This window comes from Oreochromis niloticus, linkage group LG3 (genome assembly GCF_001858045.2).
Source record: "Oreochromis niloticus isolate F11D_XX linkage group LG3, O_niloticus_UMD_NMBU, whole genome shotgun sequence".
Taxonomy (NCBI): Eukaryota; Metazoa; Chordata; class Actinopteri; order Cichliformes; family Cichlidae; genus Oreochromis; species Oreochromis niloticus.
The window spans coordinates 26501781-26515442 of NC_031967.2; the positions used below are offsets into that span (position 1 = coordinate 26501781).

General features: G+C 36.2%; 2 protein-coding genes across 2 annotated transcripts in view; both read left to right on the plus strand.

Annotated features, from left to right (window-relative positions):
• The window catches only part of LOC112846236 (low affinity immunoglobulin gamma Fc region receptor III-like), a 700124-nt gene that overhangs the window by 588915 nt on the left and 97547 nt on the right, over nt 1–13662 (plus strand). The window lies entirely within an intron of this gene.
• The window catches only part of LOC102083027 (Fc receptor-like protein 5), a 164335-nt gene that overhangs the window by 33272 nt on the left and 117401 nt on the right, over nt 1–13662 (plus strand). Inside the window, exons 9-11 of the mRNA XM_025905644.1 lie at nt 1370–1477; nt 1623–1638; nt 1736–1818. Coding sequence (XP_025761429.1) covers nt 1370–1477; nt 1623–1638; nt 1736–1818 — 207 coding nt within the window. The remainder of the gene's footprint in view (nt 1–1369; nt 1478–1622; nt 1639–1735; nt 1819–13662) is intronic.

The window sequence follows — 13662 nt, forward strand, 5'->3', positions numbered from 1 at the left end:
ATTTGTTTCTCTTTTAATGTAAATCCTACTGCTAAGATGAGTGATTCTTAAAGAAAACAACTATTTTATATAGCAAAAAAGAGCAAAAGAATTTCTAAAGGGAACATTTCTTTTGTTTATTTTTATTTTATTAGTATTTTCCTTACATGTGTCAAATATATATTTTCTCATCTAAATGTCCACTGAGCTGTGAGCCAGGGGGCGGTAGTGCGCCTTAACATTGGTTGCCAACCAAGAAGAAGAAGAAGTAGCTGCGAGCCAGGAGGGAGGGGGTGAGTGAGTGAGTGATTCGTTCGCTCTATGATTCAGCACAGGAGGGAGGGGGTTAGTGAGTCATGAGTGATTTGCTTCCCCTACGATTCAGCACAGCAAGGGAGGGGGTGAGTAGCTCAAATGTGCTGTTAGCATGTTAGCAGAGCGTTGCTACTGTGAACCGAGGAGCTATTGTCTTGATGTGAGCTTCTACTCAGGGTTTTTTCTTCCAGTTCAGAGCAGAAATGTTTTTGTTAAGATACTGGATGTTGTGTTTTTCTTTACAATTTGAATTATAAGCTAGATATATTTCTACTAATGAAATTAGTTTGCTAACAGCAACAGGGATGAGTCAGTGAGTCAGTTGCGCTTGTGAATCATGATTCAGGAGTCAGTAAAGTGATTCTCGAGTATTGAACGATTCGTTCATGATTCGCGCATCACTACTTTACATTTGCCCACAACCGTTTCTCCACCAAGTATTTATTCACAGTTTGCTTAGGATCAAATACATATTTCACTGAGTAACATGCAAAGTCAATCAATAACATATATGTAATGTGGTAGGGGTTATGGATTTTTGGGTGATATTGTGTCTCTCTCCACAAGTTTCTCTCCACAAGAAGATAGTCTCTCTCCACTATCTTCAGAACAGAAAATATGAAGTAATTCAGAACATACAAGATGCAAACAGAACTAACTTAACATTAGCAGAATAGTGAAATATATGTCCGACCAGAGTCTAAGTTTGTAGGAGAGATTAAGACCGACAGTGAAATGCTGAGCCGCTGAAGTCAAAGGGTACTTTAACTTAAAGCTGAACCTTTTTCATTCAAAATAAGCATGGATAAAGTTATCACAAAGCGCCAGGTCAGATATCAGGGCTTCACAAACATGGATATTGTGGCATAAACACCACAAAGTATCCATCATATTAAACTGACTCTTCAATATTTTTCTGCAATATCAGGTGAGTCTTTGTGACAAGGGAGCAGCCTAAAGAAGCTTTTAACAGTTAAATATGCATATTTTGTGATTATTCCACTTGTTTGTGAGGCTCCATCTGACGCTGCCGGGTTGCACCTCACCTCATAATCACTTTAATTTTTTCTGACAGCACAGTTCAGGACTGAAACGTTTCCTACTCGGTTGATCACTGGACTTCTTTGTGGAATTTTACTGATTCTTCTTCTGCTGCTGCTGTGTTACATCAAACTGTCAAAAGGTGAGACTTCTTCCTTCTGATACAAGATTGAATATGATCCCATTATTATCTAATTATTCAGAATCACAGATGTATATTGGACACTTCATGTACTGCAGCATCAGAACAATTAAAAAAGAAAAACATATACTTGTCTTATTTACAGATGAATCTTTTGTCAGGTTGGTTCAAATCTCCTACTTCACATTTTTAACATACTAGAATTACAATTGGTGTTTCTTATTGGTTGCTGTTTTACTACATTTTATGCTTCACCAGGACTCAAAGCACAAATCAGAGCTCTGCTATGAAACACATGATCAACCAGGAAGCTCAACACAGTCAAAACACTTCTCTCCAAGGTCAGCCTTAACTATGACAATTTTGCTATTGTTACTTTATTTATTCATGTATTTGTTGACAAATTGTTAACTTAGACTCTGATATTTTCAGTTTTTTTTATTTAAAAGATGATCAAATTCATATATAGAAATGTTAATGATTAATCTATCACTGACTTGTTTTTGCAGGTGATGCTTGTATATATGAATCAATCAGAGACCACGATGACAGAGTAAAGGGTAATGCATTTATAGTTTCATATAAGTATGTAGACTCATTGTGATTATGTTCCATTTTTATATATTAATTCTCCATTTTAGCAGAATGCAGGGATTTCACATATTCTTTGATTGAGCTTAAAAACTTCACTAAGAAAGGTAAGAATTCAAGTTAATTCAGTTTAATTCAATTTTATTTATTTAGGGCTAAATCACAGCAACAATTGACTCATTGACCCTACAGTAAAACAGAGAAAACCCCAATGATCAGATGATCTGAAAGCCGAAGGCTCTGCCTTCCATTATACTTTTAAATATCCTAGGAACCACAAGTAAGCCTGCTGTCACAGTAAACTGAGGACCCAAGTGCAGGACTCCAGTGCTTGGAAGAATACAGAGAATTTATTTACAATGCTCCAAGTGTATGCACAATAGTGCAAGGGTATGTGCTATATATAGGAGTGCAGGGGTAGGGGCTCTAGGAAATCCAAAGGAGGAAGAAAACAGTGAAATCACTCTTGCTCCTCTTTAGCCACACAATGCAGACTGCCAGCCACTCTCCACTCGCTCACGAAAATCCACTCTTGGAAAACAGGGACAAGTCCAGAGAATCTATAAGAATATATCTATATCTATAAGAACAAGAATATACAAACTAGTACGAGGGCAAAGAATAAACAAGAACTATGAACAGACTTGAGCTGGGGCTACACTGACACGAGTCATACAGCGATCCAGCGATGAGCGATCCAGCGATGAGTAGCTTCATTCAGCTTAAGTAGTGGCAGGGATAGACAGGTGTGTGGGCCGAGGGCGGGGACCCATAGTGAGTTCTGCCCCGTTGAGAGAAGTAGAGAGAGAGAGAGAAAAAAACAGTGCAGTTGCTGCTGAACACCTTCATCCTGGTGACACCTGCAATCTGAGAGAATAAAATACATTTTTAGATGCATTTTATTTGCAGATTGGTGATCTTTTTTTTTTGCATCTCTTCCTTTTCCAGCCTTACGTTTCCCCTATACCAACTTTTTTCGAGAGATTACTATTATTAGAGATTGCTATTATCATTAAGCTTTGTACAGTGCCCCAGATCCTGTGGAAGTGGATTTGTAAATGTAAAGGTAACAATGTCATCCTACTTTACCCTGATGATCTGTCCATCCTCTCATAGATGACAGCCTGTTGAACGCAGACGCCACCTACAGTAAGGCTGAATGCAACAGTGACAAAAGTAAGCAAAGTAATAAAATAGGTACCATATTTTCTTCTCTTTTACATTTCATTTATACATCAAGGAAAATTCTATAAATGAGTAAAGTTGTCAGTTTAAAGTAAGATGTTACTAAAAGTCATGTTGAAAAAATGTTTTTTTATTTGCAGGAGAATCAGCCACTGAAGCAGCCGACGAAGGGGTTTATTCTGAAATCAAACCACAAGAAACACAAGGAGCTTCATGTTGTGACTGTAATGATTATCAAATAAGTTTTAAAGAAAGTAAGTTCATTACCAAATCACCTTTAACCATTGAATAATCATGATTATGTACTTTCAAAGCAAGCAAAAGCAGATGAATGGAGGACAGAGTTTACTTTTTTTCACATGAATTTTACAATGCATTGAAAGAAGAGAAGAAAAAAGCTTTTCCCCTTGTTTATAAATCATTTTAAATGAGCTGTGATGATGAAAGTGATGATGTGGCTTTGAGTTCACTTTTTTTTCACTTTCACATGAGCAGTTATTAAACTGCATTATTGATACATGTGTATGTTGTTTTCTATGTCTTTTCTAAATATTTTTGTTTCCCTGAATGGATTAAGTATCATTTGAAAAATTATATTTTTTAATTTTACAAACTTCTAAACTGCAGGCAGGTTTTTCATTGTGTTATCTGATTATGTGTGCCATATAAACACACACTTTATATACTGTGATATGTTGGGAGTGGCTGAATGGAATCCCCTGCTGTGCCTGTGGAACAGTGTGTTTCACATTGAGGTTTAAGGAAACTGTGTTTACTGTATTTGTTACGGTAATAAAGCTGCTATTGTTGCAATGTTGTTTTCACTTACATTGTTGTTGTTGGGTTGGTGAAATAGAGATGTTACATCATGAGTGAACTTATGTGCAGAGTTACTGAGCCCTTTAGAAGCAAAGTGTTAGCGTGTCTTTAAATGCACACTTTTAAATATAAATTTAAAACGGTGTCCCCCTTTGTCCATAGTGCAGCTGTCCAAGGGACATGGGACATGCTTCACCTTATTCGAAGTTAAGATTAAATTTGCAGCCTTCATTCTATTTTTGACTTCTACTAATTTATGTTTGAAGTTTCTGTTCTTGTATAAATGAAGGAGGACAAATAAAGAAACTAAAAGAATTCATAGTGTTTTTATTATTATCCAAGCTTCACATCTTCATTACTCAATATCTTGAAACAAACAGTGTAGATGCAGTGCAAAAGAAAAAAAAAGAAAAATCTGTACTAAAACAAATCAGAAAAAAGATTGTTTTAAGGAAACAGTTTCATTTTTAGAATTTATAGTCTATACATGGCCATATATGAAAAAGTGATTGCCCCGTAAACCTAATAACTCTTTGGGCCACCCTTAGCAGCGCTGACTATAATGCAGTGTTTGCGATAACTGGCAGGGAGTCTCACAGCACTGTGGAGGAATTTTGGCCCACTCATCTTTGCAGAATTGTTGTGATTCAGCCATAATGTTGGGTTTTTTGAGCATGAAACACGTTTTTAAAGCGCCTCAATTGGATTCAAGTCAGGACTTTGATGGGGCCACTCCAAAGCCTTCATTTTGTTTTTCCATGCAGAGGTGGACTTGCTGCTGTGTTTTGGATCAATGTGCTGCTGTAGCTTTGGGTTTTTTTTTTACCTCGATGATCTGAAGCAGTTAACTGTGACAGACATACAATTAAAAAAAAGGAAATCAGGAAACGGGGCAAACACTGTTTCACACCACTGTGTCCATCTGATCAATCCTCATCCAATCCTTATTGGATGTTTTTCACTGTTTTTAACACTTTGTTTCACTTAAGCTCTTTGTATCTTACAAAAACTTAGTGTTGCGATTAATTAATGTGATTGTCAGTGATTTTTAACAAGGGTGTATGAACTTTGAGAGACATCTGAAGTTTAAACATGCACAAAACTGCAGCTATTTTACTTGGAAAAGTCTTGCAAAACAACAAAAGTGAGTGCAGTGCTGAAGCCTCAAACATAAAACTAATGTCTTTATGTATTTCTTCAGCATCTTTTTGATTATTTCATGGCATCATTTGCTAATCTGTGCTGTAAAGCAAAGGTTTCAGTAAAAGAAACATATATAGAAAAACATATAAAGATATATCGTCAGCACTATGAGCCTGATTTGCAGATGTTTATTATGAGTTTGTTTCAGGTCCATAAAGAGAAATTAATTTTTTTTTAAGCATAAAAAACACCGAAACAAATAACTGGACTCTGTGAAGATATTTGACTTACCAAAACTTCTTTACATAATGAAAAGTGTTTGCAGCTCCAAAAAATCAAAACTATTATGATTTGAATTTAATCATTTGAACATAAAAGAGGTGACTAAAGTTTAGTGTTTACTGTGAACCATTTTTATGGCTCTGTCTCGGATTGTGATTATAAGATCTACCGGATGCACTGTGGTCTGCAACCACTTCCATTTCACATATGGGCTTGTAATCTATATCTGAATCAGATGTTCCTATAGTGATTTGGTCATGCCTGTCAGTTGTGGCTGCCACAGTGTCACGGTGGTTTTTCTGTGTTTGTGTATTTTAGACTCTTGGTTTATATATTTGAGATTGGGTCGCTCTCTAGGTTTTATTGTTTACTGATTTATAAGGCCTTGATTACACTAAATTGCAAACACAGAAAGCTGGGGTAGGCATTCCTGTGATACTTCTTTGAAGTCCCCTGCTTGGGGCGCATGCATAATTGTTATAGTTTAATGTGAATTCTCCACAGACTTATCCATGCAGTCAGGACATCTGCATGGACTCCGTCCGACCGTCTGATGATGAAATTTACGGGCTCATGGACACGGCTTCAGTTCTTGCTCCTTGTGTTTGGGATTCATGGTTCAGTGAGCCGGACTTCAGCACAAATGAAATGAAAGTGTCCCCTTTTGTGTTTTTTTTTTAATTAGTTAATTAATTAATTAATTAAATTATTTTATTCATTCAACTTTTCTTCACCATGTGGTCAAACAGACTTATAAAGTTATCATAAAATGGGAGAATTATTTGTTTATTTCATTTGCTTTATTTTTGGTGTAACAGTAGTGCAGTAGCAGCAGTGTCGATGAGGCACCGATGCCTTCATTTTTAACTTAACTTTACAGTGTGTAAATTTAACTCTGGTTGTTTATGTTACTTCAAACACACAACACTGTTTTGATTTTTTTCTGTTTTCAATATTTAGAAAATACATTTTGTAAATTAATCTGTCCTATTTACCGGTAAGCTTTCCTTTTCAAGGAAGCTAAAGAAGACTCATACATAAACTGTATGCACCAAGAATAATGAAGCCTTTGATGAAGTTGTGTGTTTTATTTGTGATTTACATACAGCTGATTTGCTCAGCTCCTCCAGCTTTATGTTGTTGGCTTCTTGTCAGTGCTGTGCACTTTTAGTTTCTCTTCCTGTATTTGTGCATTTGCACTTGCAGTTTGAAGAGCATTTATGATGTAAAATTTATTACACAATGTTAAAGTGTGCACTATGACTTTAGATAAAATATCAATGAAATCATTTTTCCCTTTGTTAGATAAATTTGTTATTTCCTTGTCTTGGTCTACACAAGATAACTGCAGCATGTTATCTATTATCAACCACAAACGTATTCAAGTCATTTTATTTAACTGTCAAATTGATGCTTTCTGTGCAGCAATGGATGATGATGGGATCACAGGGAGTATTTTGAGTAAAATAAAGGAGCTGCAGGTGTTATATGGTGTTACACATTAGTGCTGCAAAATTTCTGTCCACATTCTTAAACTATTCTGAGCTATATGTGTAAGCTGGCGTCCATATAATATTTGCATCCATGTCTTTGAATGACTTCTGGCATGAGGTAAAGAAATGTTTTATGAAGTTTTCTTTTCACTGAAGAAGCTTGATGAATTTTTTAGAAAGCCTCTGCTTGTTGCTAATCAGACTTTTCATCCAAAAGAAAGGCTGATAACTGTGTTTTAGTGTTGTCGTGGAATAATGGTTTGTGGAGAAATCAAAAGTTGCTCTTAACAGTTGATTAGTATTCAGCTTATTGTGCTTCAAAAGTATGTGAAGAAACTGTTTTGCTTCACGCTTTTTCAAATGTGAAAGAATGTATTGGCATCTCTTAGCTCACTGTTCATCATCTCTGACCACTTCTGCTTTTTTATCTGACAAAACCCTCACCCACTCTCCATCTTCTATTTTTATTTTTTGTCTGTGTTATCGTGTCAACACACAATCACACATCAAAAGTGGAAGCAGTCATTGTTCCTCTTCCCACGGAGATGGATGTTGGTGTTCTTTACTGCCAGAGCGCCTTCCTCAGATACAGTGTGGTGTTGTTTCTTGGGGACTGCCTCCAGGGTATGTGCAACTTGCAAAAACTTGAAAATGTATAGATAAAAAGGGTTTTTGTTTTTTTGTTTTTTTTTCCTGTGTTTGCAAATGCAAGCTAATTAATAGCACCATTAGTATCATTTGAAAAAAAAGTGGACTGACTTCTAAAATCAAAAATAAGTGTAAATGAATTCAGAACACCAACAGTTTTCTCATGATTGAAACATGCCGGGTGACCGTGGTTCAGGTAGTTGGAAAGCTCATCTTTTAACCGGAAGGTTACCGGTTCAATCCCCTGCTCTGTCTGTCTTGGTTGTTGTGTCCTTGGGCAAGACACTTCACCTACTGCCTACTGGTGTTGGCCAGAGGGGCCGATGGCGCGATATGGGAGCCTCGCTTCTTCTGTCAGTCTGCCCCAGGGGAGCTGTGGCTACAACTGTAGCTTGCCTCCACCAGTGTGTGAATATAAGAGGGAATGAATAGTGCAGTGAGGGTCTTGAAAAGTGCTATATAAATGCAATCCATTATTATTATTATTATTATTATTATTATGCCATACCAGACGGTGCTCGGCATTTCTGAGAATTTATACCACTGCAGGGGGGATCATCTTTTCTGTTTCTATCTCTCATTAGTTATCAGTTTTAAGCTACAAAATATCCAATTTCTCCCTCTGAAATACAAAAGTTACAACTGCCCTGAACCCTGCTGACATCCAGGGATTGTGTTGCAAGAGATGCAGTTCATTTTATATTCAATGTGATGGTACATGAAGAGCAGGTGTGGTGCAGTTTGTGCAAAAGGAACAAAAAAAACATTACAAGAAATAAGTAAATAAGTTACATAACTTAATTGGCCTCAAACAGCCATTACAATCCTCTTAAGGACTTAAATCTGTCTAATTCTGTTCTGCAAGAATGATATATGCCAATTCTTAAATGTGTCACAAGATGGTGCTCCAACACGAGGGATGAAAGTATTTTTGTGCAGGCAGCTGGTCAGTTGTCAGACCTCCGTGAGCCTGCACAACCAGTTCAATCATAAACAACCTATCTGAAACCACATCTTGAACCATTATGCATAATAATAATAAACACACCTTACATTCAACCACATTTTAAAGACAGCCTCACGAGTTCATGATGACGTTTTTCAGTTCCAACCAGATATATACAATAAGAGAGCCAACTACCAACGTCTGAAATAGGCCCATGAGATTCATCAGTGTCCTCCCGATGCTGCTATAACAGGTGGAGATTCTCTAAGCTGCTTTTATCCGAATAATTAACATTTTCTTTGCCAAACTGTACGACTTCATTGGTGGTAGAATTCAGCTGAGAGGGCCCACTGACCTTTTTGAATGAGCATGCATCACCAGTGCCTGTCCATAATGCAGAGACTGCATCCACACAAAAAGTCGCATTAAAAGGTGAAGGGAACACCTGAATAATGAGGCCACACAGGTCATCACTAACTAGTGCATAAACTAAATGTAGCTACAACAAATTTGTATCAGAGTGGGAAAAAAGCAGCTTCTTAAACATAATACAGTTAAACTCTCGCTCATGTGATGTTATCCACAATCATATTTACCTCACTCAACCTGTCATGAAAGGGATGCACTGTACTGTATGAAATAAATAACTGTACTACCACAAAAGCCACAAGTAAGACTTAAAAAATTGGCGAATGATGTTGCTCTTACCCTAGCAACCAAAGTTTGACCAAATCAACGAGGTTTGAAATATGAAAATCTTCATTTGTTTTTCTGCAGCAACACACTTTATGCATTGTTATGAACTCCACCGGGGATGACTTGTGACTAAACTTTAAAAAATGACCAGCAGATGGCAACAAACATTAAAACCATATGCATAGATTTATGCTTTTAATGACTGAACTATCATCAGTACATGTTACACTGTCAGTGTCAAAATACCCCTTGAACTCTGTCACCACAATCCTAAAAAAATAAACAGAAATATGGCATAGACAATTTCACAGTTTAACATTCTCTGAAGGTTTTCCTTGATATGATCCACACTGGTCAATACAAACTCTATCTCAGTTGATATTTCTCAGATTGGACCAAAACAGCCTCAGTAAAGTTTGTAGGACCTGTGCAATAGTATAAAAAATTATACTTAATTAATAAAAACATGTTTCTGTATTTTGGGTCTCTTTGAGAAAAGTCATCAAATTTCAGGCCAAAAATAATAAAAATTGGCGTATTTGACCTAAATTTGAGCTGAACAGAAGGTAAAGGTTAAACCATTAGCTGTGTTAAAAATTAGTTTAGCAACAAACGCTCATAAAGGGTTTTTGGAGGTTGTTTTGTATTTGTTATTCTGAATTTTTAAGATGTGAAGGCTTCCAGTGGAAAACACGTCATTCATAAAAAAGTTGGCGAGACTGTGGATCTTTCGCCAGGTTTACCAACTGAAGGTGTGACTGCAGCAACATGGAAATATGGAAGAATAACAGTTGCAGGGAAAGTTGAGGGTGTTTCTAAAGACTCCATTTAAGGACAGATCAGAGCTGAACCCTGAAGACTTTACTTTAAAGGAAACCCCGACTGTTAAGACATGTTTGCGCTAAAATATGTACTGTGCTTTCAAAAACATATATGTGGTGTTAAAATATGAAAAATGTTTTCCTTTTAAGCACCACATATATGTTATTGAAAGCACAGTGCATATTTTAGCGCAAACGTGTTACTAGCCGGGGTTCCCTTTAGCACTGTTTGTTTAACGCCTCTTTGGTGTCAGATTCAGTTCTTTATTTTTTTAATTAGTCAATGCTGGAACTTTTAAAAATTATGTGAGTAATTAATAATTAATACAATCTCAATTATTATTAACTTGTATGCAATGCTTGTGCTTATGAGACAGTGAGAAGCTCTGGAGATGCTAAACCAGGTATAGTATGAGACTGTTGATCTGTAAAAGCTTTTGCACACATGTGGATAACATTTTTATTTTAGTTGAACTATCAACTAAATGCAATAACATCAGCTAGATTAAAGCTCTTGTCAAGAAACAGAGTCGAAAAAAAGATTCTGACATGTAAAAATAAAGGTTGGATAGCACTTTGAGAATGTTCTGATGCTTCAAGTAGTACGTAGGATGTCCTTTGGCAGTAGTATGTGACACATAGTGTGTAATAGCATTAGTAGCCAACAGCAATTGTGCAGCACTGCTATTCTTGCCTTCCTTCCTTCAACTTAGAATTCTTTTTCAAAATGTACGAAGTAGTTACAAAGCACAAAATGTCTTTCTAATGCTTTTAAATCAGAACAACCTTCCTCAACAGTGACCCTCTCCAATCATCTGATCAAATCGAGTGACAAACAGGATTTTGAGGTTGTAGCACATAAACCAGGAAATAGCCTTCAGTTGAACAAAAATCTGTTAAATATTAACCTCATGCTAAAAACTAATTTATACTTTGATGGTTCGCATGTCCTTATATATTGTCTACTTGTTTTAGTTACCCTGGTCACATGGCCTTTATTTTCCACCATAGTTTTACCGTTATGTGTGAAAGAACATGGTGTGACTTTGGATGCGTACACGTGATATGTGGATTTTAATGCTTCTGTTTGCTATGGAAAGGAAATCAAGTGGCCACTGTCCACCCACAATTTACAAAAAATTCTACAAATTCCTTTAAGGATTATAGGGCTGGGTATCATCACTGATTTCTATTGCTGATTCAATTCTGATTCACAAGGTCTCAATTTGATTCAATTCACTTTTGACTCAGTCAGAAATACTATAATTATGAACATTTATCAGTACATATCCTTATGTTTATATCTATGTAGGCTATAAAAACAAAGCTGACACTTGTGAGACTTCATCAGAGGTGTAAGTATCACAGCAAATGCCTTCGTCACTGAGGATTAAACACAGAAAAACATAAGGGAGATTTTCCTCGCCTGGCTTTTTATAGTATATGACCGCCTTAAAAATATTCTGCAGTAGATCAACAATGGAAGAAAACCATGAATCGACATATGAAAATTCCCCGATTCTGCTGAAGTGAAGCAGAGCAAAGTTACAGAGGTTTTATTAGAGACACAGCTAAGTGTTTTGCAATTTGGCATCATTTGTAAAAACTGAATTTTCACTGTACACAACGGTAAAATTCATGATGATGTTTATCAAACCCTAACTGACAAAAAAAGCACAAAAAATATGACATATGCCACAGGATTAGAAGGTTATTGGTCTATCTTCATCTTCCATGATGTGTCAACAGCTTAAACTTTGATTGTAAACACATCTTTGTAAGAGGAACGGCAGGAGAAGTTGTGATCAGTGATACTGACTGACAGTGTCTTGGTGCTGTAGTGCTTTCTTTGCTTTGCTGTTTTTTAATACATTGAACAATACATGACTAAATATTTCAAATTAAATTTTAAGATTTAAGAGTATAATTACAAACAACTCATGAAATTGATAATCATAACTTTGTTTTGAAAGATAAAGTATTTATTGTGATATATATTTATATATTTATAGTTTATATATTTTATTCTGACTTGTAGGTAATGACTGTAGTGATGATTATGAACCCATATGAGGCCCTGAGCATGCTGTACTAGGTATAGATTACATTATAGTAAAAATTAAATAAACATCCATCCATTCTCTGCTGCTTATCCTTATTAATAAACATTAAATATTAAATTTAAAAATATTTCATTTCAGGTACACCATTGATGGGGAGAATTAGATCTTCAATCTTGTTATTGAAGAAAGACAACAAAAGGAAAATGTCTAAGAAAAAAGTAGGAAATAAAAAAAAAAATTTCTCCGGTGCAGTTTGTGAAAATGGTTGTATTATCAATCAGCCTCATGTTTTTTCATATAATAGTGAAAAATAAATATTATAACAATACTAACATGTTAAATTATGGTGGTCTATATGCCCCCAAATACTAATGTGTAAAAGTGTATAAGTAATGCTACTGTAGGAACATGTCTCTGCAAGAGGAACTATGAGTTAGAACTATTGTATCTGCATGAGTCATGTCCGATAATATTGCTTTGTTTTATTAACAGTCCATAAATGTCTGGGAACTATGGAGACCAGTTTCTGGACTTTTGGGAGAGGGATGTTGTCCCGTTTTTGTTTTCTATTGTTTAATAGTGTCAAAACTGCTCAATAGTTTTGTTTGTTACAGTTTTCTTTTTATCTTGTACGAAATATTTTCAATTGGTGAAAAGTGGCATGCTGTTTTCATACATGTTATATGTAGTTTTAGCATTGATTTACTGAGAAAAAGCATCTAAATGGGAGCATATGTTGCCCTAAAACCGTCATATGCCTTTCAGTGTTGATGGTAAAGATTTGCAAGCTGTCAAATCCATGCAACACTATACCAGCAAAGATGCAATTTTTGGAGCTGGAAGAGGTCCTGAGCCAATGCACTGGTTTCCATGACAGAATTGTGCCTGTTGTTAATCCAGTGCCACCTAAACTCCCTAAGATCATGGGTATGCAGTATGGCTTTATGAGATTTACTAATCATTACATTTTACACAGCATGCCAATATTTTCAGAGTTATGGTTCTATCACAGTATTACTCAGTGTCTTTGTTTTATATGACCTTGAATCATATTTGACTTGTCGGTGATGGTTGATGACTGTAACTGTATCTGTTGGGTAGATAGCTTGGACTGGGAGGACTGTAAGGTGCTAGTTCAGATTTGCAGCTACCACTCCCTGGAGTGTCGGCCAGAACACCGCTCAAGGCACTTGAGTGGTGTGAAGACACCGAGGATAGTTCAGACTCTTGTATTGATCTCACACAGGTGAGAGTGACAGTGGTATTGTCATAGGAACAGGTATGTATACAGATTTAGGTGTGTGTGTGTGTGTGGTCGCTGAAAAGAACAGATCACATCAATAACTCAAGAATACATCAACATAAACACAGGTGGGAAATAAACTAACATCCCCTTTAATAGTATAGGCCGTATTACCCACGCCTCACGTATAGACTCCCTGAGAAAACTAACACAGTACACGATTATACCCAACCACATGACAGGAGAGTTAGCTTA